At 39.6% G+C, this 24,092-nt stretch overlaps 1 protein-coding gene across 1 annotated transcript; it reads left to right on the plus strand.

Moving 5' to 3' along the window:
* The first annotated feature begins 393 nt into the window (after window positions 1-393).
* Window positions 394-23,891, plus strand: LOC130243107 (carcinoembryonic antigen-related cell adhesion molecule 1-like). Its single transcript, XM_056475164.1, has 9 exons — window positions 394-475; window positions 9,774-10,091; window positions 10,674-10,955; window positions 11,055-11,309; window positions 11,431-11,557; window positions 11,849-11,889; window positions 17,943-17,965; window positions 23,625-23,789; window positions 23,886-23,891. The coding sequence occupies exons 1-9, from the start codon at window positions 424-426 to the stop codon at window positions 23,889-23,891; spliced, it is 1,269 nt and encodes a 422-aa protein (XP_056331139.1). The 5' UTR covers window positions 394-423.
* Window positions 23,892-24,092: the final 201 nt, after the last annotated feature.

A 24,092-nucleotide genomic window follows, 5' to 3' on the forward strand; every position in this document is an offset into this window, starting at 1 on the left:
TCACTCCCCTCATCTTCAGGTCCTGCTAGGACTGGGACCTTTGGGTTACCAAAAAGGTTTGGGTACACCAACTCTCTAAACATTAGGCCACAACTCAGGTCAGTGAAGGGATTAATTGAATAGGCCTGGTGGAAGGTTTGCCAAGAAATGTATTGCTTTCTTAAAAAGTAATTTGGAGTATTTAAAAAAAAATTAAATACAGTATTTATTGTGATACTAGTTGTGGCTGCTTTTTAATGTATTTTTAATGTACTTTTTAATGTATTTTTGCCCATCCCTGGTAGTAGGTAGTGCTTCCATGCTGTTCTCATGTTCACATCAGCACTAGATGGCGCAGTAATCTTTCTGTCCTCATTCTGTATCAGCTATTTATCATTTACTGTACCTGAAAGATTTGGAATGAATTGAGCTTCAGACTCGATCATGATGGTTCCTCATGGTTTATACTGTACTCTGTGGATGGTAGCATGTTTTGGTGAGTCTTTTTATTTATTTAATAATGTTATGTATTGAATTTCTCTATAAAATGGTTAAATTAAAAAAAATTGAATATTATTTTTCAGTTGATTTGAACATAAGTGTAGTTTTATGTTTAAAATTCTACAGCAAAATCCTCAGAGCAAAATTTACTCAATTCAGAGAATAATTGGTCCCGCTCTAAATTGAGTAAAATTTACTCAACAGCAGAGTTAAAGTTAATGAGACAATGATGGGATTAAGTGATGATTGAGCACTGATGATGAAAACCTGTTGTTAATAAGCAGAAACTCCCCCACCCCTATCATTCATGTGTCTTTGCTTGCTATAACAAGTTTAAAGAAAGCAAATATGATTAGGTTGGTTGATACCGTATTGATTCCTACTCTTGATAATAGTCACTGAATAAGAGACTATACTTGACTTTGTAAATTATATTTAAAAAAATTAAGTGTTTTCAAGAGAATGGACTTCAGCTATGATTTTATAATTTCTTTAAAACACATTCAGCATCTGAATTACTTTAGAGACACAGACAAACAATCCACGTATCTATCTCTGCAGTGGTTAGAGTTTTTTTTTTTTTTTTTTTGGCTGCAGCGTATGCTTAGAGAATCATACAACATTCATCCATAGTTCCCCGCATGCACTGTAAGGGGGGAAAAAAAACCCAACTCACCATAGTTGAGAAGCATACGCTGATTCTTTATGCCTGTGTGTTTAGAGTGTTTCAGATGTTCAATGTGCTTTATGATTTGATAAAAGTATTGCTGAGTTCCAGATGCAGTGCTCCTTTTGTGATACAACATTATTTAAACTTATTAGATCAAAACCAATTTTCCTGATCTGACCATTGCCTAAAACCCAACAAAATCAATTATCCAGAGCACATTTGCTCTCTTTATACAAAATTTGTCAAGAAAAAAGGAACTAACGTTAACAATCGGGTCAGAGTCCAAGTAAAGCAACTACTGTTCTCCTCAATGGTGACAGCTTAAAACAAAAAAAATGTTTTTTGTTTTTTTATTGTTGTAAAAAAATATTTAGTTAATTCTTAATTATATCACTATATGGAATTTTGTAGAGTGTGGCAAAAATACTAATTGTAGTTTTGTGTTTCTCTTCTGCGTTTCTGTATATTAACTGCAAATAATAACCCCATCATTGTCTCATTAACTTTAACTCTGCAGCTGAGTAAATTTTACTCTGAGGATTTTGCTGTGTTCTAATTCACCAAATTACTGTTTTATTGTACATTTCAGTCAAATAAATTCAGCATTTTTCCTAAACATCTGCAGACCCCAAAACATTATCCTTAATTACAAAACTTTATTTAATTGCTCAAAACTTTAAAACCAACATTCAGAAAAGTCAAACACTTAGTGTGTCCAAAGTACAAAACATTAGCTTGTGCATTTATACAATGATCATTTTCACATGCATAATCATTGGTTCAAATAAATTATTTACAGTGGTGTAAAGTAATTAGTTACAAATACTCAAGTTATTGTAATGGAGTGGTATTTCACAGGAATTGTATGTTAATAAGAAGTTTTGAAAATTGTAATTGTTTAGTGCTGTATCTGTATTTTTAGTGCACATTTTTCGTTCAACCTGCAGAGGAAGCATTAAAAATCCCCAAGAGTACACAAAGTCTTCACACACATTGACAGAGAGACATGTTACACTGATGAGAAGATGGATGTCTACTGTATGAAAACTGAAATTACCAAAAGGCCTCAAGCAACTAATTACGCTACAAAATGTAAAGTTGTCAAACACAAATTGCACAAATTCCAAATTCTATCAGTGCTGCACAACCTTAGTTTGCAGCCCAAACTACTGGACACTTAGTCAAGGTACAAAGTGCATAAGCGTTTATTAGTAATGTATTGGCACAATACTATAATCATTAAAAACATTTTCTATTGTGCAAGAAATATTCCTTCTGTACAAAATATTACAACCCTGTAAAACCCAACAGTCAAATTTATCAAATCAAATGAGTGCAGTTAACTCAAAATGTACTGAAAGTAAATTCTACTCATTTGAAAAGAGTTTTGAGATTGTGAATGAGTTAATTAAGTGATTAAGTAAAAGTTGATTGAGTATTAATGATGAACACCTGCTGTTAGCAAGCAGAATCACTGAAGAGAAATACAAAACTACAGCTGACTTCAGTTGCAGCCTTAAAAGAAATAAAACACATTCAGTCTTTTAAAAATTTAGCAGAGGATCAATAAACAACCCCACAAACAGTATCAACAGATTCACCTATTACCTGCTTGACTTTATTTCTGTCAGACGTCTACAAAAGACCTTAGCAAGATTCACTGGAAATGGTCTTGTTAGACATCACCATTGATGAGAACACTTTTCCAGGGCTCCTTGACTTCATTTCTCATGTTAGTTTTTCTTTGAATGTTCAATAATATTTAATGTGTATAATTATATGATATATTAAAGAGCCCATATTATACATGAAATAGGGTCATATTTAGGTTGTAAGGGTCTCCAACAACAGTTTAATATGCATGCAAGGTCAAACAACACTTTGATGGTCTTATAATCTGCATTTATTTTTACCTAATTATTCCAGTGACTCCCATATGAATCGTTCAGCGATTCATTTGTTCCCAAACCCCTCCTCAGCGCGAAGCTAATTTGCGCTGATTGGACCGATGACAGCCTGCTGCGATTGGTCGACGACACTGACAGGCTTCAGGGCGAGACAGAGTGAAATGCCCAGCAGCTAATCAACAATATAAAAGTAGTCACAGTGCACACACGCTTCATAGTGGATTTTGGCTGCCAGTGGGTGAATGTAAATACAGACGATGGACTAGAAAATACTGACGACTAACTATTTTATCAAGCAAAAAGTCCAAGAACTGGCGAGGAGATCTCCTAGCAGTCTACTTGCTCTTTTCTGAAAGAAACTGATTCATGATGCACTGATCCATGTTCTGACAGTCTTTACTGATCCTTCCTTTAACAAACCGATGAAGTCTTCTTTGTAAGCAGGTAGTTTCCAGAGGCTCTCGATCTGCTCAAGGCTAGGCTATATTGCTAAGGTTTAATCTTTGGGTGAACTGTCAATAATATCCATCTGCACAGCGTGACTTCATTCGACCGGTGTCTGTCTGTGTGTCTGTGTGTGTGTGACTTTTTTTCTGTTAGTGGGCGGGGCCGCAGGTTTCAAATCTCCCGGGCTTGCGCGTGCAACTACTTGTGTTTCCTAGCCGCGTCATCATGAAACACCTAATGACTCGTTATCAAGATGACTCGTTTGAAGCACTATGAGTCGACTCTTTTATAGATGAATCAATAGTTTTAAACACTGTACACTTACAGATTTAAGCCTTAGCTGGATATTTCACTTCACTTAGAGCTGTGTTACACACTATATGGAAGGGCATTTTCAAAAACCCATAATATGGGCTCTTTAAGAGAAACGGGTGGCGCAGTGGGTAGTGCTGTAGCCTCACCGCAAGAAGGTCGCTGGTTTGAGGCTCAGCTGGGTCAGTTGGCGTTTCTGTGTGGAGTTTGCCCGTACTCCCAACGCTCGCGTGGGTTTCCGCCGGGTGCTCCGGTTTCCCCCACAGTCCAAAGACATGTGGTACAGGTGAATTGGGTAAGCTAAATTGTTCATAGTGAATGAGTGTGTATGGATGTTTCCCAGAGATGAGTTGGATGGGTTGCAGCTGAAAGGGCATCCGCTGCGTAAAACATATGCTGGATAAGTTGGCGGATCCGTCCGCTGTGGCGACCCATTATTATTATTAACATATTTTATTATTATTAATTTTACATGTGCAAATAGCAGTATAGCCTAAATTACATATTTTGTGAGTGCCCCGCCGTGTGCGCGTTTGTAAGAATGGGTTTTAAACCACAGCAGTTCGAACTGTAGTTCTGCCAAATGACTAAAAAGTTCATGATGGTAAAAAACTGTACATTCTAGTCAAACCATTCTTCTGCAATCTTATACCAAAAACGGAAATAAGGGCAGTATTATTAGCTATAAATGTGAGAGAGCGTTGATATTATGTGATTGTATTGTATTGCAATATGGAACAATTAAATGTTAATGTTAAATCAAAAGTAATTCACAAATACTTGAAAATGAAATTCTATAATGACAATAATTCTCTATGGTTACAACTGAATTAATTACAAAATAACTGTATAAAATTATCAAATATGAAATGGTAAAACATATGATATAAATTGTAACCAGCTTAAATGTAAAATTAAAGTTACCAGAGGTAGAAGGAGAGACGGGGAGGGAGAGAGAGAGACAAAGAGAGCAGGCCCAGAAGTTAGCCTGATTGCAGTAGAGTCAGAGAAGATAGACTCCAGAGGAGGAGAGAAGCAGACCAGGAAAAGAAAGGCCAGGAAAAGAGGCAGAGCAGCGTTTTACCACCTATTTTGTATCTTTCTTGACCATGTGACTAAAGCCCAAATACTGAGATATTCAAACTGACCAATCAACATGTGAAACATCCAAAGTCCACACACCAGGCCCTGATCTGATCAGTATCTGCCTTTGGAGTCAGTATGGACCTTCTTTGGTGAAGGACATGTTTTTCAATATAAACAAATGCATATGATAATTTTCATTCCTACACGTTTTAAAGGCTATTTACAGGCGCACCTGACCTGATGCGGGGACCAGATCTCTGGACTATAGGCCTAGCTTTTAATCTAAAAATGGTCATAATTTAATTGCTATTTCATATTATTCAATATCTAAATGTAGCGCCGGGCCTGCGCTCGATACCAAGGAGTAGGGCTGTGTGTGTAGTGCCTTTAAGCAGAGTGTCAATCAAATGCTGCCGGTGAGTGAGAGCGCACGTAGGTGCGCAAAGCCGGTATAGATATAACCAAAAGCAAGTTCATATTATAAATATTTCTTTAATGATACTTATCGAAAATTCATTTAATTTAACCCTTCGAATAGAATTTTTAGTTGCACCATTAAGAAATCAGGGCACTCTAGAGCCCTGCAATACTTTGTTATAAAATAACATTCTTAACTGTTTTTAAAACCGTTTTCGGAATATTTTGTTTATTAAGGAACGCAATAACAGAACCGGAAAAACATCAATTCTGCTCGGAGCGAACCGATTGGATTATTTTTTTTTTGTTTTGTTTTTAAGCCCTGGTTTTGTGTTTCTCTTCAGTAATTCTGCTTGCAAACAGCAGGTCTTCATCATTAATGCTCAATCAACACTTACTTACTTAATTAGCTCATTACTTCAACTTAAATGGAGTAAGTTCACATTACACATATAGATTAGTTTTTATTTAGATTCAATAAAAAGAGGTCAGGAGAGGTTTTTCTTCAATGTCAAAAATCGTAACAACATATTGGATGCAAATGAATAAATCAATTCACAGAATTCTGTTATCCTCAATGCAATGCAAAAGTTACATTAAGGAGGTGTGCAACAGTTTTCATTTCCTGACTTCAACTTATATAGGCAACTGATATTAACAGGTGGAGTTTAGTGGAATTCGTCACTTGTCAATCATTGTCCAGTCCTCCATTGGCTCCACCCATCCATACATACTCTTTTTCTACGAATTCTCTACACAGCATTAAAAGCATAATACTTTCTGTGTTCAGTTTTAACACCTTTCTGCTGACAGGAAGTTTCTACAGAGCTGAAGTTACTTTTGGACCAGTATTTACTTTTGCAAAAAAAAAAATGCTTCATTAATATGCAAAACATTGCCAGGGTACTAGAGACGATTTGGCCGATGGTTGAACCTAGGATCCAGGAAGAACAATGCTGTTTTTGTCCAGGCTGTGGTACACTGGACCAGCTTACACTCAGTAATACTCAACCAGTCCACATGTGTTTTGTGGACTTGGAGAAGGCATTTGACCATGTCGCTCGTGGCATTCTGTGAAAGGTGCTCTGGGACTATGGGATCAGAGGCGCTCCGTTAAGGGCCATCTCGTCCCTGTATGAACCGAGTAGGAGTTTAGTTCACATTGCCGGCAATAAGTCAGACTTGTTGAGATGAAAATCAGCACCTCCAAGTCCGAGACCATGGTGCTCCACCAGAAAAAGGTGGCATCTCCAGGTTGCCATCTCCAGGTTGGAGGAAAGTCCTTACCCCAGGTGGAGGAGTTCAAGTATCTTGGGGTTTTGTTCACAAGTCAGGGGAGGATAAAACGTGAGCTTGACAGGCAGATTGGTGCAGCGGCATTAGCAATGCGGTCGATGTACCGGTCTGTTGTCGTAAAGAAAGAGCTGAGTCGAAAGGCAAAGCTTTCGATTTACCGGTCAATCTACGCTCCTACTCTTACCTATGGTCATGAGCTTTGGGTCATGACTGAAAGGACAAGATCTTAGATACAAGCGGCCGAAATGAGTTTCGCAGGGTGGCAGGGTGCACCCTTATGGATAGGGTGAGGAGCTCTGACAGCTCGGAGTAAAACCGCTGCTCCTCCACATAGAGAAAAGTCAGCTGAGGTAGCTCGGACATCTGTTTTGGATGCCTCCTGGAAGCCTACCTAGGGAGGTGTACCAGGCATGTCCCTCTGGGAGGAGGCCTCGGGTAAGACGCAGGACATGCTGGAGGGACACTGTCTCTCGGCTGGCCTAGGAATGCCTTGGAATCCCCCCGGAGTAGCTGGTGGAAGTGTCTGGGGAGAGGGAAGTCTGGGGTTCTCTCCTAAGACTATTGCCCCCGTGACCCGGTCCCGGAAAAGTGGTAGAAAATAAATGAATAAGCAAAACATATCAGACTCGAGAAAAACTTCAGTTAATATTTGACCTTTTAAATGACCAATACAAATAATTGTTTAATGAAAAGAAAAAATTATAAAAAAATATATATATATTCCTTTTTCCCAACAGTTGCCTTAACGACTTTTTATAGTACTCAATTGGTTTGAGTTCTCTTCATTTAGTGGGTTTTACTGTGCTCAAATTATTTTGTGAACTCAAATGGATTAAGTTCACAGTACTCATTAGGATTCGAACACAAATGGTTTGAGTTACCTTCAATTATTGGGTTGTACAGTGAAAGAATAATATAATTCTATATATCTTTATAAATTTCAAATGTCTGAAAATATGAATCCACAATTAACAAAACAGCGTTCCACACAAATGAACAGAAAAACAGACAACTATTGTTTGGACTGAGCAGACACAGATGAGGTTTTTGGTTTTAGCAGGTACAGACTGGTGCTAGTTGACAACTAGGAAAGGTATAAAATGACACTGAAAAATAACCTAATCGGTAAAATAGTCTGCACACCAAGTGCAAAATACAAGTAAAGTGCATCAACAAACAAGTGCATAACAAACTGTAAACCAAACATAACTCAAATGTATATTTCACCATATCCTTACATTAGAGGGTCACTTTTCTTCAAGGAAGCCTCATCATTATGACGTTTTGTGGTATACGGCAATGACTTGGGAAGTCCAGTCAGGTCATCTTTACTCATTATTTTAAAATGTACTGTAGATTGTCAATGCAGTTTAACAAATACATTTTAAAAAGGTGATGTTCATTTATTAATTCATTTTCTTTTCGGCTTAGTTTCTTTATTAATCTGGGGTAGCCACAGCAGAATGAACCGCCAACTTATCCAGCACATGTTTTACACAGCTGATGCCCTTCCAGCTGCAACCCATCACTGGGAAACACTCATACACTCTCATTCACTCACATACAATACAGACAATTTTTTAGCTTACCCAATTCACCTGTACCGCATGTTTTTGGACTTGTGAGGGGAAACCCACGTGAACGCGGGGAGAACATGCAAACTCCCCACAGAAATGCCAACTGACCCAGCCGAGGCTCAAACTAGTGACCTTCTTGCTGTGAGGCAACAGCACTGCGCCACTGCGTCGCCCTAAAAAGGTGATGTACAAGACCTAAACATATCCAAGAGCACACCAACTAATTAGAATTGTGTCCAAATGACATCTTTTAGACATTTCTTTTGAATGTTAAGAAGTTTAAATAATGTCCCCTTTTGGTTCAGAATGAAAGTTATGATGTCTTTTATAGAACAGACACAGTCTTTGATGAAATCAATGGAAACATTAAATCTCTCAGAATCTCAACAGAGAATTATTAAAAATCTCTACAAACAGCATCAGCAGCTTCACTTATAACTAACCTGTTTGACTTCATTTCTATCAGATGTCTATCTAAGACCTCAGTCACAGTTATTGAGAAATGAAAGTTTTAAATCTTATATTGAAAAAAAAAGTCACCATGGCAGTGAAGAGTGAGTCTTTACCTGGGGTCTTTAATCAAGGTTAAAACAGGGCATTCTGGGTAATATTCTTGTTGCAAGAAAGTAGCCAACAGCAGCACACTGTGAATTAACAGAGCTCAGTCAACATTTGAAGTCTATGTTTGAAATCACACTTTGTACCCTCATTCACTATTATGTACATTAGTTCACTAATATAGTTCACCTAATAAGCACAAATGAGTGAATTCAGACACTGAACACTGCTGATTATAATCACAATCATTGAAGGAAAGAGAAACAATAAACACAAACAGTGATGTCAGTTAAAGCATTACATAAAATGAACATAAAACACCTTCAGTCTCAGCAGAGGATGTCTTAAATTAATCTCTTTAATCTCTTAAAACTCTGTACAGGAACTAAATGTCTTTCATGTTTCGGCTTGTCAATAATAATAAAAAATGCCTGCAACTAAATTAACTATTGAGTAAACTATATTTAGTTTTTTTTGTTTTTATTTGTGTGTGTACTTGATGAATAGTAGATACTTTAACGGGCTGCACTGTGGCACAGTGGGCACGTTCGTCTCACAACAAGAAGGTCACTGGTTCGAGCCTCGGCTAGGTCAGTAGGCGTTTCTGCGTGGATCGTGTTCGTGTGGGTTTCCTCCAGGTGCTCCGGTTTCCCCCGCAAGTCCAAAAACATGTGGTACAGGTGAATTGGGTATGCTAAAAAATCCACCGTAATGTATAAGTGTGTGTGTGAGAATAAGAGTGTATGGGTGTTTCCCAGTGATGGGTTGCAGCTGGAAGGGCACCCGCTGTGTAAAACACATGCTGGATGAATTGACGGTTCATTCCACTGTGGCGACCCCAGATTAATAAACGGACTATAAATGCATTTTTTGGAGATCTGAAAATATATTAGAATTCTGAAGTATCTTTTGAATTTGTATTATTTCTATTTCTCTCTATATTTAAACTACACAGTTAAAAACAAATGTAAGTTTGCATTTTAGCAAATAAATAAATAGATAAATATCGATTTTTCTCCACAGGTGAAAGTTTTGGTCAAGATCTTCAGTTTCCTGAGCTGAGTAATGGAGCAGTAGGAGAAAGTGTGAAGTTCACACCTAATAACCTACCATCAGAGATTATTGCAATTACCTGGCAATTTGGAGCAACTTTTATATTGTCTGGAAACCCTGATACAGCCTTAATTGTCCCAGCATATAAAGACAAAGCCACATTTGACAAAAACACTCTTGCTCTGGAGCTCTGGAGCCTGAAACTGGAGGATGCTGGATCATACATTCTGACTGTGATTTCTAGTAATGGAGACCAACTTAGAGAAGAAACTTCACTACAGGTGTTCGGTATGTTTTTTGCAAATACTGACTGAAACTTGTACTTAATTCTATGTAGGTGATTATCTGATGATAATGAGCTGATCAATATTTAAAACTATTGCATTCAACACTTGGCAGTCTAGTCAAAGAACACATCCTGCATTTGCATGCTTAAGCACTGGTTTTCAGCACTGATGGCAACAGGAATAAAAAAGAGCTAATTTATTTATATCAAAAGAGTTACTTTCCATTAACTTCTGACTAATCCAACAGCTGAATATATTTTTAATCAAGCCATTTAATTTATGATTATACAGTCTGTCCTTAAATATTAAATGCAAATACAAAACTAAAACATTAAATAATGAAATGACTGTACAGTATCTGAATACCAATAAACTCAAAAAAACTGCTAGAGAGCAAGTGTGTTATAGCCTACATCATTGTAGCAAGGGATGCTGAAGATCAAAGAAAAGTCCTGTGGATACAACCAGATTTCCCTTAGCTCACATAAGATGACTCCGATCTGCAATTCAGCCAAGCGCCAACAGTTGGCCAAAACTAAAGATTTGATCCAATGTCTTGGTTCTTTATCTTTTGCCAACACAGAAAAAATTAGTTACATCACAGTCAGTGGTCCACATGAAACTGAAACATTAATTGAGGATGAATCATCTGCTAACATCACCTCTGAGGGAAACGGCAACGTCACCTCTGTACAGTGGATGAAAGATAACAGTCCTCTGTCTTCTAGCAGCAGAATCATCTTCTCATCTGATAACAGATCAGTGTCCTTCAGTCCAGTGCAGAGATCAGACGCTGGAGAATATCAGTGTACATACAGTAACCCTGTCAGCTCTGAGACGGCAAAACTCACCCTGATCATCAACTGTGAGTCTGAAACATTTAAATTTCAGATCTGATCAAATCTAGACATTCTTCAGCTCTCAGTTTGTTCCCCTAACAGTGAGTCTCCTGTCTGTGTTGTAGATGGACCAGATGGTGTTTATATTAAGGGTCAAGATGTGGTGGATTTAGGGGTTCAAGCATTTCTGTCTTGCTCTGCAAATTCTGAACCTTCTGCTTCATTCAGCTGGACGTTTAATGGGTCAGACACTGGTGTGACCAAAGACACATTGACCATTGATAAGACCGACTTCACAAACAGTGGAGAATACATCTGTACAGCCTTTAATAGAGTCACAAACAGACGTGAATCTCAAAGACATGCTTTACTAGTTCAAGGTAAACAGTTACAGCTAACTAAACTAAACTCAACTAAAATTTAAATAAAACTAAAGGTAAACATCACTGCAGTTTATATTGTATACATTACATGATCTTTTGTCTCGTATACTTGTCACAGAGAGTGGTGAAGCTGGTTTAGGAGGAGGACTGTCAGCAGGAGCAATAGCTGGGATTGTCATTGGAGTTTTAGTGGCAGTTGGGGGCATCTGTGGTCTTATTGTCTACTTAACAAAAACCAACAAAATGTGATTAAGTTAAATTCAGCAAAGTTTTAACACATTAGCTTGAATGCTGATATTTAGATATTCATAATCTAGATTTAATGTGTTTGAATAGATATTTTATAATCCTGAAACTCCAGTTTGTATTATCTGTTTCTGAACTGTGTCCATTTACAGTTACTCTTCTAAAAATGTGTTCTTATTTATTTATTTTTCATGTGTAAAAACAGAACAACTAATGAAAACAATTTGTAAAAGCTGTCTTTTTGCAAGATAGTATGTGGTAGTGATAACTAAATATTTTTGTCTTTAAAGCCCAGACCAAAGACTTCAACAGAAAGGACAAGCAAGTGGAGGTATGTTTATTGTTGTTCATAAAATCAACAAGAGTTTGATCTAATTAAAACAGGGATTGCCAAGTTCTCCTCTAGGGAGTTGCGGTCATGCAGTTTTGCATCAAACCTAATCAAACATTGGCTGCTTGTGAAATATTGCATAAATGAAAAAAAAAATTGCTAACTTATAAGACCTCGGGCAGCATGGTGCTGTGGTGGGTAGTGCTCTCGCCTTACAGCAAGAACGTCACTGGTTCAAGCCTTGGCTGGGTCAGTTGGCATTTCTGTGTGGAGTTCTCATGTTTTTCCCATGTTAGTGTGGGTTTCACCCACAAGTCTAAAGACATGCGATACAGGTGAATTGGTTAAGCTAAATTGGCCGTAGTGTATGTGTGTGAATGGAAGTGTATGGGTGCTTCCCAGTGATGGGTTGCGGCTGGAAGGGCATCTGCTGTGTAAAACATATGCTAGATAAATTGGCAGTTCATTCCGCTGCGGCGACCCCAGATTAGTAAAGGGACTAAGAAAATGAATAAATGAATATAAGACCTTGCATAAACTTGCACCACAATATCTGGCAGATCATTTAATACACCCCTACCAGATGTCTTCTCAGTGTGGTCTTCTACTTGTCTGCAATCGTCTGCAATCCAGAGATGACAGAGCTTTTTCTCATTATGCTCCTGAACTGTGGCATTATCTCTCAGCTGTCTCTTGCTATTTTTAAATCTTTACTTAAAACATTTTTGCTTGAAGCTCCTCTGTTTTTATTTTTTATCATTGTTGTGTCTTTAATGCTTGCTTATTTGTTGAGAAAGTAACTTCTAAATGTGCTATATAAAATGAATGTATGATTATTATTATTCATTCATTCATTTTCCTTTCGATTTAGTCCCTTTATTAATCTGGGGTCGCCACAGCAGAATGAACCGCCAACTTATCCAGCATATGTTTTACGCAGCGGATGCCCTTCCAGCCGCAACCTATCACTGGGAAATACTCATACACTCTCATTCACACACATACACTACGGACAATTTCACGTATCCAATTCACCTATAGCACATGTCTTTGGACTGTGGGGGAAATCGGAGTACCCAGAGGAAACCCACACGAACATGCAAACTCCACACAGAAATGCAAACTAACCCAGTCGGTGCTCAAACCAGCGACCTTTTTGCTGTGAGGCTATTATTATTATTATTATTATTACAATTATTATTACTATTATTATTTTTGCTATTAACCCTATAGAGCAGCTCAGGAAAAAGGGTTCCTTAGGGTCCTCCTGAACCCAAATATTTACAGACCAATTACATAGGGAAATATACATTTCTCTATGGTAAACTATTTATAATTTTTTTAAGGTCACTTCTCAACTTTGCATTTATGTAGTGTTTGTGTGGATATTTTGAACTTTATGCATTCGCTACACAAACATGCAGAATTTCGCACACACAAAGCCCAGTGTGACCGTAGCTTTAAATTTTAGAGAGGTCCTGTTTTAAGCTACGGTCACACTTGACTTTTCTTCCCACAGACTTCCATTCATATGCACGCGAATGGGAAACGCGGGGTCATGCATTAAGTTTCGCAAGTTGGTGCGGTGCAAAGTTCAAGCTTGGTGAACTCTGACCTGCGAAATCGCATCACTTGACTGCGTGAGACCAATTGAGGATTAAAACACGACCTCTCTGGACAGAAATTTAAAGGGCACCTATGGTAAAAAATCTACTTTTCAAGCTGTTTGGACAGACATATGTGCATGTATGGTGTATAGACTGTCATATTGGGGTGATATAAGCACACCCAGTGCTTTTTTTTTTTTATTTAACAACATAAGGGTTGACCAATTGGAGCTGTTTTCAAATCGACCGCAACTTTACGTACTAGAGCTGTCCCCCCGCCCACCAATATTGATTGACAGGCGCGTCATCATATCCTCAGTTTGTTGATTCACGTCCGCCATTTTCAGCGTGAGTCGAAGCAATATCACTAAAGGAACACCCTAGCTTTATTTTTAGATGCAAGGCTCATTGGGCTCAACACAAGAGTAATATTCTCCACATTATCGCTCTAATCGGAATTATTGGTTGTATCTTTAGGTAGGTTTGCAAACATGTGTACTTCTCATTGAGTCTACCTTATACTTCAGTCGTTTGGATTTCTCGCGATCCCAGAAGCTCCCTGTGATCTTAACTAGCATACGTTTTAGAATTCTAAACATCGGTTTCTATCATGGTACACCCAAGTCGACGGCTGGGCGCCGCGGACCGCTGCAGAAACCTATGTTTAGAACTCAAAAATGCGTGGCGCGACAATTCGGGACACTTCATGTTTCTGGTGCGCCACAGAGAGTGTCTGGTAAGCCGTGTCGCGGCTTCGAGCGGCAAATCCGGTGCCTCAGTCAAAGTTAATTCAGTGTGCGTGGTTATTAGTTTCTGTGTACAAGCTCGGCACTTGAAACTAGCCCACAGTTGACTGTAAAACTGTACAAAGACACAAATGATTTTGTACTCTCTGCTTGGTCTGTGTCAGAGTCGTACATGTACGACTGAATGGTGATCCTCTCACTCCTTCTCCTCTGAGTCTGCCTGTCAGACTCTGTTGCAAACGCAGAGCGGGTGAGCTCATGGCCCCGCACCCCTTGTTACGTTGGTGGGAAGCCGAAACTAATTTACATGTGAAGCAAGACACCCATAAAGCTACGGTCACACTGGGGTTTGTGTGTGCGAAATTCTGTCGTACGGCGCTGCGAAAAGGGGCGGGATTTAACAAGATGATAAAGCTACGGTCACACTGGGCTTTGTGTGTGCGAAATTCTGTCGTGCGGCGCTGCGAAAAGGGGCGGGATTAAACAAGATGATTAGACATTAAAAAAGCGAGCGATTGCTCCATGTTTTAAATTTCTGTGCAGAGAGGTCGTGTTTTGATCCTCGATTGGTCTCACGCAGTCAAATGATGCGATTTCGCAGGTTAGAGTTCACCAAGCTTGAACTTTGCACCGCAGCAACCTGCGAAACCCGACGCATGACCCCGCATTTCCGGTCTGACGCATTCGCGTGCGTATGAATGGAAGTCTATGGGAGGAAAAGTCAAGTGTGACCGCACCTTTAGACATTTAAAAAAGCGAGCGATTGCTCCATGTTTTAAATTTCTGTCCAGAGAGGTTGTGTTTTGATCCTCGATTGGTCTCACGCAGTCAAGTGATGCGATTTCGCAGGTCAGAGTTCACCAAGCTTGAACTTTGCACCGCAGCAACATGCGAAACACGACGCATGACCCCACGTTTCCGGTCTTACGCATTCGCGTGCGTATGAATGGAAGTCTATGGGAAGAAAAGTCAAGTGTGACCGCAGCTTAAATCAGCTAACTGTGGACACGCCCGCAACATGACACTTTTTAACACATTATAATAAAAAAATCTGAATTGTGTTTTAAACTGAACCTAAACTGGCACACTCAGAAGAACCATAATATTAATATTAAATCATAAAAAAGAGGTAAACTATGTGCCCTTTAAAATATTGAGCAATCGTTGGCTTTTTTAAATGTCTAATTATCTTGTTTAATCCCACCCCTTTTCGCAGCGCCGTACGACAGAATTTCACACACACAAAGCCCAGTGTGACCGTAGCTTCATGCGTTAAGTTTCACAGTTCGCTGCGGTGCAAAGTTCAAGCTTGGTGAACTCTGAGCTGCGAAATCTCATCACTTGACTGCGTGAGACCAATTGAGGATTGCGCCGCACGATAGAATTTCGCACACACAAACTCTGCTGTGACGTAGCTTCAGACCTTGATGAAGTTAATGAGATAATTAAGTGTCTAATTAAAGGAGGATTGAGAAGAAAGCTACGGTCACACCGGGCTTTGTGTGTGCGAAATTCTGTCGTGCTGCGCTGCGAAAAGGGGCGGGATTAAACAAGCTTATTAGACATTAAAAAAGAGAGCGATCGCTCCATGTTTTAAATTTCTGTCCAGAGAGGCCCTGTTTTGATCCTCGATTGGTCTCACGCAGCCAAGTGATGCGATTTCGCAGGTTAGAGTTCACCAAGCTTGAACTTTGCACCGCAGCAACATGCGAAGCTTGACGCATGACCCCGCGTTTCCGGTCTGATGCATTCGCGTGCGTATGAATGGAAGTCTATGGGAAGAAAAGTCAAGTGTGACCGCACCTTTATGGATGAACAACTGTTAACAAGCAGAATCACTGAAGGAAAGAAAAACACAAATTACAGCCAAAACCGAAGATGAAATTAAATGAAAAAAAAAAAACTCTAAATAAAACAATAAATAATAAAAATAAAACAAATTACATAATAAAAATATAATTTCTCAAGATCTCAGCAGAAGATCATTTAACAACTCCACAAACATCAGGAGATTCACTTATTAATGAACTTTGACTTAATTTCTGTCACATGAACAAAAGCTCTTAATGAAATTGTTGTTGTTCATTTGAAGTCACCATGATGGAGGACAGAGTCTGCTTCAGTTGGACTCTTCAACTATTTGATTTGATGCTAGTTTCTGTTTTGGATGCTAATCATTGTGTTAGTCTCACTTTTAGCATAGTATGAAAAGCCATGAAAAAGCAATAATTATTCCAATTAAGTTAACTATGATATTGAAGCAACCCTTATCTGTTTGTGCACTTACTGAATAACTTGTTAAATGAAAGTGAGAAACAGATACCAAATGTAATTAAAACCACTTAATCAACAGCAGCCAATGATTTTAACAGGTTGTATTGCTTAATTTCAAACGAGGATGTTTGATGCATAGACATCGACAATTAGTTTTTGAATCTCAGTAATGGTGTCAAACAAAAAAATCTAAATCAACCCAAGAACAACACAAACCACTACTGAAATATTACCTCCCCAAAACAACATACAATAAAGGAAAAGAAAGAGATTGTAAGAGAACTTTAAGCTGAAGAAAAAAAAAAAAGATCTTTAAGCTGCATAATATATTCAGGCTGCAATGCATGCTGGGATTTTTGTACTATGCTGGCACCCAGCATGCATTGCAGCATGCATGAATGAAACAGCTTTTTTTTAGCAACCGTGATTGACGTTCATATGCTGATTCTTGATGTCTGTGTGTCTTATCATGCATATGGGGATTTTGTGTACAAAACGTATTAAATTTCTTATTAACTCCTTGATAATAGTTTGTTTAACCACCATGGAAAGCTGTTAAATATCCCAAACAATATCAAATACAACTATATCCTATGACTCAATATATAAGGTACTAGTAATTACATCTGTATTGATGAAGTACATTCTCACAATATAGTTTCTCATTGTCTCTTTTGCTATAACTGATGAGTTTCAAAAACACAGTTAAAAAAGCCACAGAATCTTTGATAATAAAGGTTCAAGAGGTCAACTAAAGCAGCCTCTGATCTCCATGATGGTGAGGTCAAATAAAATATTTTCAATAAAAATATAAACCTCTGTTAATTATCAAATATTCTTGCAGAAATGAGAGAATTGAAGATAAACTGTAATCAGTGAAGCTGCTAATGCTGTTATTTAATGGAGTTGTTTAATCCTCTGTTTTAATTCAGTTGGTTTGGTGTGAGACAGTGTCTGTGGTTTTATTTCTTGTTCTTTCCTTCAGTGATTGTGCTTGTTAACAGCAGGTGTTCATCATTCAGTTATTTGTGGACAATCACTCTGTCTAGTAGACTTAACTAATTTAGGGACTAGTGAATGAGGGTGTATGGTGAGATTTCAGACAATCTGGTTAGTTTCTCGAAAACAAAGGTTAGATCTGTTACAGTTATTTTCCGTATTTTGTACAGAAATGAGCTGTTAATCATTTAACAGGTTTTCACTGTAGATTGTACAGGCTTTTACTGTTAAAATCACGGACATATTTTTACAGTGTAGGCGTTTTAAGCACATGTGTCTGAGAGTGCATGTTCATGTTGGTCTGCAGCCATAATCTTTCATAATGACCATCCCATAATAGATTTCAAATGATCAGTTCATTTTTTAAGTTAATTCAGTCAAATTTCTGTCTTTATTAAACTCAAACTCTTTTGCTTTCTTTAAACAGCAGCACAAAGAGGACAGGAGCCTGTGAGTGACTTTGCAATTTGTTTTGTTTTTTCTCAACACAATAAAGTTTTACATTTACATTTAGTCATTTAGCAGACGCTTTTATCCAAAGCGACTTACAAATGAGGACAAGGAATCAATTTACACAACTATAAGAGCAACAGTGAGTAAGTGCTATAGACAAGTTTCAAGTGTGTAAAGTCTAAGAAGCAAAGCATTAGTAATTTTTTTTTTTTTTGAGAGAGTACAGTTAGTGGTATAGCCAGAGAGGCAATTATAGATTAGGAAGGAAAGTGGAGACTAAACAGTTGAGTTTTTAGTCGTTTCTTGAAGACAGCAAGTGACTCTGCCGTTCTGATGCAGTTAGGGAGTTTACTCCACCAACTGGGCAGATTGAATGCGAGAGTTCGGGAAAGTGATTTCTTCCCTCTTAGGGATGGAACCACGAGGCGACGTTCATTCACAGAACGCAAGTTTCTGGAGGGCACATAAATCTGCAGAAGTGAGAGCAGATAAGGAGCAAAGCCAGAGGTCGCTTTGTGAGCAAACATCAGAGCTTTGAATTTGATGCGAGCAGCAACTGGCAGCCAGTGCAAACGGGTGAGTAGCGGAGTGACATGTGCTCTTTTGGGTTCATCAAAGACCACTTGTGCTGCTGCATTCTGAAGCAGCTGAAGAGGTTTGATAGAGTTAGCTGGAAGCCCGGCTAGTAGAGAATTGCAATAATCCAGTTTGGAGAGAACAAGAGCTTGAACAATGAGTTGAGCTGCATGTTCAGATAGGAAGGGTCGGACCTTTCTGATGTTATAGTGTGCGAATCTGCAAGATCGAGCAGTTCTAGAAATGTGGTCAGAGAAGTTTAGTTGGTCATCAATCGTTACTCCAAGGCTTTTTACCATTTTGGATGCAGTAATGGTTGCCCCATCCATCTGGATTGAAAAGTTATGGTGTAAAGTCGGGTTGGCAGAAACTTCAAGCATTTCTGTTTTCGCGAGGTTAAGCTGAAGATGATGATCTTTCATCCAGTGTGAAATGTCTGACAGGCAGGCTGAGATGCGAGCTGGAACCGAGGCATCATCAGGGTGAAAAGAGAGGTATAGCTGGGTATCATCAGTATAGCAGTGGTAAGAAAATCCATGTTTCTGGATGACTGGTCCTAAAGATGTCGTGTAGTTGGAGAAGATAAGTGGCCCAAGAACAGAGCCCTGAGGTACCCCAGTGTTTAGATGCTGTAGGTTGGACACCTCTCCCCTCCAAGACACCCTGAATGACCTGTCCGAGAGGTAAGAACTGAACCATTGAATAACAGTGCCTGCAACGCCCAGTGACTCAAGCGTAGATAGCAGGATCTGGTGGTTTACAGTGTCAAAAGCAGCTGATAAATCCAGCAAGATGAGGACAGATGATTTAGAGTCTGCTTTAGCCAGTCTGAGATCCTCCACGACAGAGAGCAGGGCAGTCTCAGTTGAGTGGCCTTTCTTAAAGCCAGATTGCTTGTTGTCCATGAGGTTGTTTTGAGTAAGAAAGTCCAGGACTTGATTGAACACTACTTTCTCCAAAATCTTGGCCATGAATGGAAGCAGGGATACCGGTCGGTAGTTTTCAAGTAGCGTTTGATCCAGGTTGGGTTTCTTTAGCAGTGGGGTTACCCTAGCCTGCTTAAATGAAGTAGGGAATAAACCAGAGTCAATAGATGTGTTGATTATGTGAGTCAGTGTTGGTATGACTGCAGGAGAAATGGCTTGCAAGAGATGAGAGGGAATGGAATCAAGCGGACAGGTGGTTGCATGGCTAGATAGCATGAGATTGGACACCTCAGACTCAGAGAGCTGGGAAAAAGAGGTGAGTGTGTGTGGTGTTGGTGCTGTATCTTGCGTGTTTGTTGTAGGTGCCGCAAATTGAGCACTGATTTTTGCAGTTTTGGTGCAAAAGAATGTAGCAAAGTCATCAGTAGTGAGTGTGGAAGATGCGGGTGGAGAAGGAGGACAGAGGAGGGAGGAAAATGTTTTAAAAAGTAAGCAAGGATTGGTAGCACTGCTGACTTACTGACGGAAGTATGTCTGCTTTGCAGAAGTAACCTCAGCCGAGAAAGAGGACAGAAGAGTTTGGTATGTTATGAGCTGTTCAGGATTTTTAGTTTTTCGCCAAATTCTCTCTGCAGCCCAAAGTTTTGAGCGATGCTCACGGAGAACATCAGAGAGCCAGGGTGCAGGAGGACTGGCACGGGCTGGCCTGGATGTAAGAGGACATAGTCTGTTTAGACATAATGCTAGTGTGGAGCAGAGTGTATCAGTGGCACTGTTCATATCAAGTGCAGAGAGTTTGCAAGATGGAGGAAAAGAGTCTGAAACAATGGTGGATGGTCTATTGGGTGAGAAAGAGCAAAGGTTTCTGCGAAAGGCAACTAGAGTTGGAGTGTGTGTGGCGGCTCAGGAGTAATGTGGATGCTGAGAGACAGAAGGAAATGAACCGATGTTTGTAGTGGAGTTACTAGTGTTTGATCAGCGAAGCAATTATAGTGTAAATAAGGTCTAGCTGATTCCCTGATTTGTGAGTAGCAGAAGTAGGTGCTCTTTTGAGGTCAAAAGAGGCAAGCAGAGTCTGGAAGTGAGCAGCTTGAGGTCTTTCAATGTGAATGTTGAAGTCACCTAGTACCAACAAGGGAGTGTCATAATCAGAAAAAGATGAGAGAAGAACATCCAGTTCATCTAAGAAGTGACCTAATGTACCCGGTGGGCGGTAGATGACAACCACATTTATGTAGAAGGGGTGGATAATGGTGACTGCATGGAATTCAAAGGAGCTGATTTTTACATTTACATTTACATTTACATTTAGTCATTTAGCAGACGCTTTTATCCAAAGCAACTTACAAATGAGGACAAGGAAGCAATTTACACAACTATAAGAGCAGCAGTGAACAAGCGCTATAGACAAGTTTCAGGTGTGTAAAAGTCTAAGAAGCAAAACATTAGTAGAAATTTTTTTATTTTTTTTTTTTGAGAGAGAGAGAGAGAGAGAGAGCACAGTTAGTGGTATAGCCAGAGAGGCAGTTGCAGATTAGGAAGGAAAGTGGAGACTATACAGTTGCGTTTTTAGTCGTTTCTTAAAGACAGCAAGTGACTCTGCTGTTCTGATGCAGTTAGGGAGTTCATTCCACCAACTGGGCAGATTGAATGTGAGAGTTCGGGAAAGTGATTTCTTCCCTCTTTGGGATGGAACAACGAGGCGACGTTCATTCACAGAACACAAGTTTCTGGAGGGCACATATATCTGCAGAAGTGAGAGCAGATACGAAGGAGCACAGCTAGAGGTCACTTTGTGAGCAAACATCAGAGCTTTGAATTTGATGCGGGCAGCAACTGGCAGCCAGTGCAAACGGGTGAGTAGCGGAGTGACATGTGCTCTTTTGGGTTCATCAAAGACCACTCGTGCTGCTGCGTTCTGAAGCAGCTGAAGAGGTTTGATAGAACTAGCTGGTAGCCCGGCTAGCAGAGAGTTGCAATAGTCCAGTTTGGAGAGGACAAGAGCTTGAACAATGAGTTGAGCAGTTTGTTCAGATAGGAAGGGTCGGACCTTTCTGATGTTGTAGAGTGCGAATCTGCAAGATCGAGCAGTTCTAGAAATGTGGTCAGAGAAGTTCAGTTGGTCATCAATCGTAACTCCAAGGCTTTTTACCATTTTGGATGCAGTGATGGTTGCTCCATCCATCTGGATTGAAAAGTTATGGTGAAGAGTCGGGTTGGCAGAAACTTCAAGCATTTCCATTTTCATGAGGTTAAGCTGGAGATGATGATCTTTCATCCAGAGTGAAATGTCTGACAGGCAGGCTGAAATGCGAGCTGGAACCGAGGGATCATCAGGGTGAAAAGAGAGGTATAGCTGGGTGTCATCAGCATAGCAGTGGTAGGAAAAACCATGTTTCTGGATGACTGTTCCTAAAGATGCCGTGTAGATAGAGAAGAGAAGTGGCCCAAGCACAGAGCCCTGAGGTACCCCAGTGTTTAGATGCTGTAGGTTGGACACCTCTCCCCTCCACGACACCCTGAATGACCTGTCCGAGAGGTAGGAACTGAACCATTGAATAACAGTGCCTGCGACGCCCAGTGACTCAAGCGTAGATAGCAGGATCTGGTGGTTTACAGTGTCAAAAGCAGCTGATAAATCCAGCAAGATGAGGACAGATGATTTAGAGTCTGCTTTAGCCAGTCTGAGATCCTCCACGACCGAGAGCAGGGCAGTCTCAGTTGAGTGGCCTTTCTTAAAGCCAGATTGCTTGTTGTCCATGAGGTTGTTTTGAGTAAGAAAGTCTAGGACTTGATTGAACACTACTTTCTCCAAAATCTTGGCCATGAATGGAAGCAGGGACACCGGTCGGTAGTTTTCAAGTAGCGTTTGATCCAGGTTGGGTTTCTTTAGCAGAGGGGTTACCATAGCCTGCTTAAATGAAGTAGGGAATAGACCAGAGTCAAGAGATGTGTTAATTATGTGAGTCAGTGTTGGTATGACTGCAGGAGAAATGGCTTGCAGGAGATGAGAGGGAATGGGATCTAGCGGACAGGTGGTTGCATGGCTTGATAGCACGAGATTGGACACCTCAGACTCAGAGAGCTGGGAGAAAGAGGTGAGTGTGTGTGGTGTTGGTGGTGTATCTTGCGTGTTTGTTGTAGGTGCAGCAAATTGAGCACTGATTTTTGCAGTTTTGGTGCAAAAGAATGTAGCAAAGTCATCAGTAGTGAGTGTGGAGGATGCGGGTGGAGGAGGAGGATAGAGGAGGGAGGAAAATGTTTTAAAAAGCAAGCGAGGATTGGTGGCACTGTTGACTTTCTAACGGAAGTATGTCTGCTTTGCAGAAGTAACCTCAGTCGAGAAAGAAGACAGAAGAGTTTGGTATGTTATGAGCTGTTCAGGATTTTTATTTTTTCGCCAACTTTTCTCAGCAGCCCGAAGTTTTGAGCGATGCTCACGGAGAACATCAGAGAGCCAGGGTGCAGGAGGACTGGCTCGGGTTGGTCTGGATGTAAGAGGGCATAGTCTGTCTAGACATAATGTTAGCGTGGAGCAGAGTGTATCAGTGGCACTGTTCGTATTTTTGGCAGGGACGGTCTCTGAGTGAATTTCCATTCTTTGGATATCAGTAGTCCAGTCCCACCCCCTCTCCCTGTCTGACGAGGAGTGTGGGAAAAAGAGAAATTAGTAGAAAGAGCTGCATGTGGAGCAGTGTCCTCCGGTCTCAACCAGGTCTCAGTTAGAGCAATGAGATTATAGTCAGAATGAGTGGCTATGGAGATAATAAAATCTGCCTTGTTAACAGCAGATTGACAATTCCAGAAGCCCACGGAGAGAGAGAGTTGTGAAATGAGATCATAATTTCTGGTCTATCTCTTATAAGTCCTTTATGTTTAAACGTAATTACAGAGTTTATGGTTTTTATAGGAGGGCAAATAAGTGTATTTTGCCGTCAGCTCAAACAGACAATTGTTTTTCTCAAAATACTGTTCAAAGATATGTTAAATTAAAATCAAAACTATAGATATTGTCAAACATTGGTTATTTTCAGATTACTTTTAGATTACCATTACACCACACAATAGCCAGGTTTGTTTTGTGATTTAAATATTAGCAAGCTACTTTTTAATCCAATCTGATATTGTAATTTAACCAAAACTAACTGTTGTAGGACTTGCACTATGAAGAAATCACCGAATCCCAGAATGCCAGAGAAAATAATATGAATCTGGAGAAGATCAGCGAAGCTCAAACGTATGAGAATGTTGCGTATAAAAGTGAATATGAAAATCTAAAACATGGAGTTTCAAACCAGCCACAAGCTCCTGAATCTCAGGTGAGCAGTTTTATAATAATTAATCGAATACTGCAGTCAGCAGAAGAACGTCATAGAGTTTGTGTGGTTATAAAATGAGTCTTATTTATTCTGTAGATGTAGCTCTGCAATAAGAAAATCATTTGACCGGTTACTTTTATAACATATTTACATAATTTCTATATTCAGGTATCAATCACTCCTCCTGTACGCAGGTGAAGAATTAAAGACACTGAAACATCTACTGCAAATTACATGTATTGTCATATTTCAGTAGTTTATTCATAGATCTGGTATTGAATTCTCCATTTGCAGAAACTGACA

The sequence above is a fragment of the Danio aesculapii genome, chromosome 16, assembly GCF_903798145.1.
Source record: "Danio aesculapii chromosome 16, fDanAes4.1, whole genome shotgun sequence".
Classification (NCBI taxonomy): domain Eukaryota; kingdom Metazoa; phylum Chordata; class Actinopteri; order Cypriniformes; family Danionidae; genus Danio; species Danio aesculapii.

Coding starts and splice junctions, on each gene's coding strand:
- LOC130243107 (XM_056475164.1), top strand. CDS start 424: ATGATGGTTCCTCATGGTTTATACTGTACTCTGTGGATGGTAGCATGT. Junction 10,092..10,673: donor AACTTCACTACAGGTGTTCG/GTATGTTTTTTG, acceptor TTGCCAACACAG/AAAAAATTAGTTACATCACA. Junction 11,890..17,942: donor GAAAGGACAAGCAAGTGGAG/GTATGTTTATTG, acceptor TTCTTTAAACAG/CAGCACAAAGAGGACAGGAG.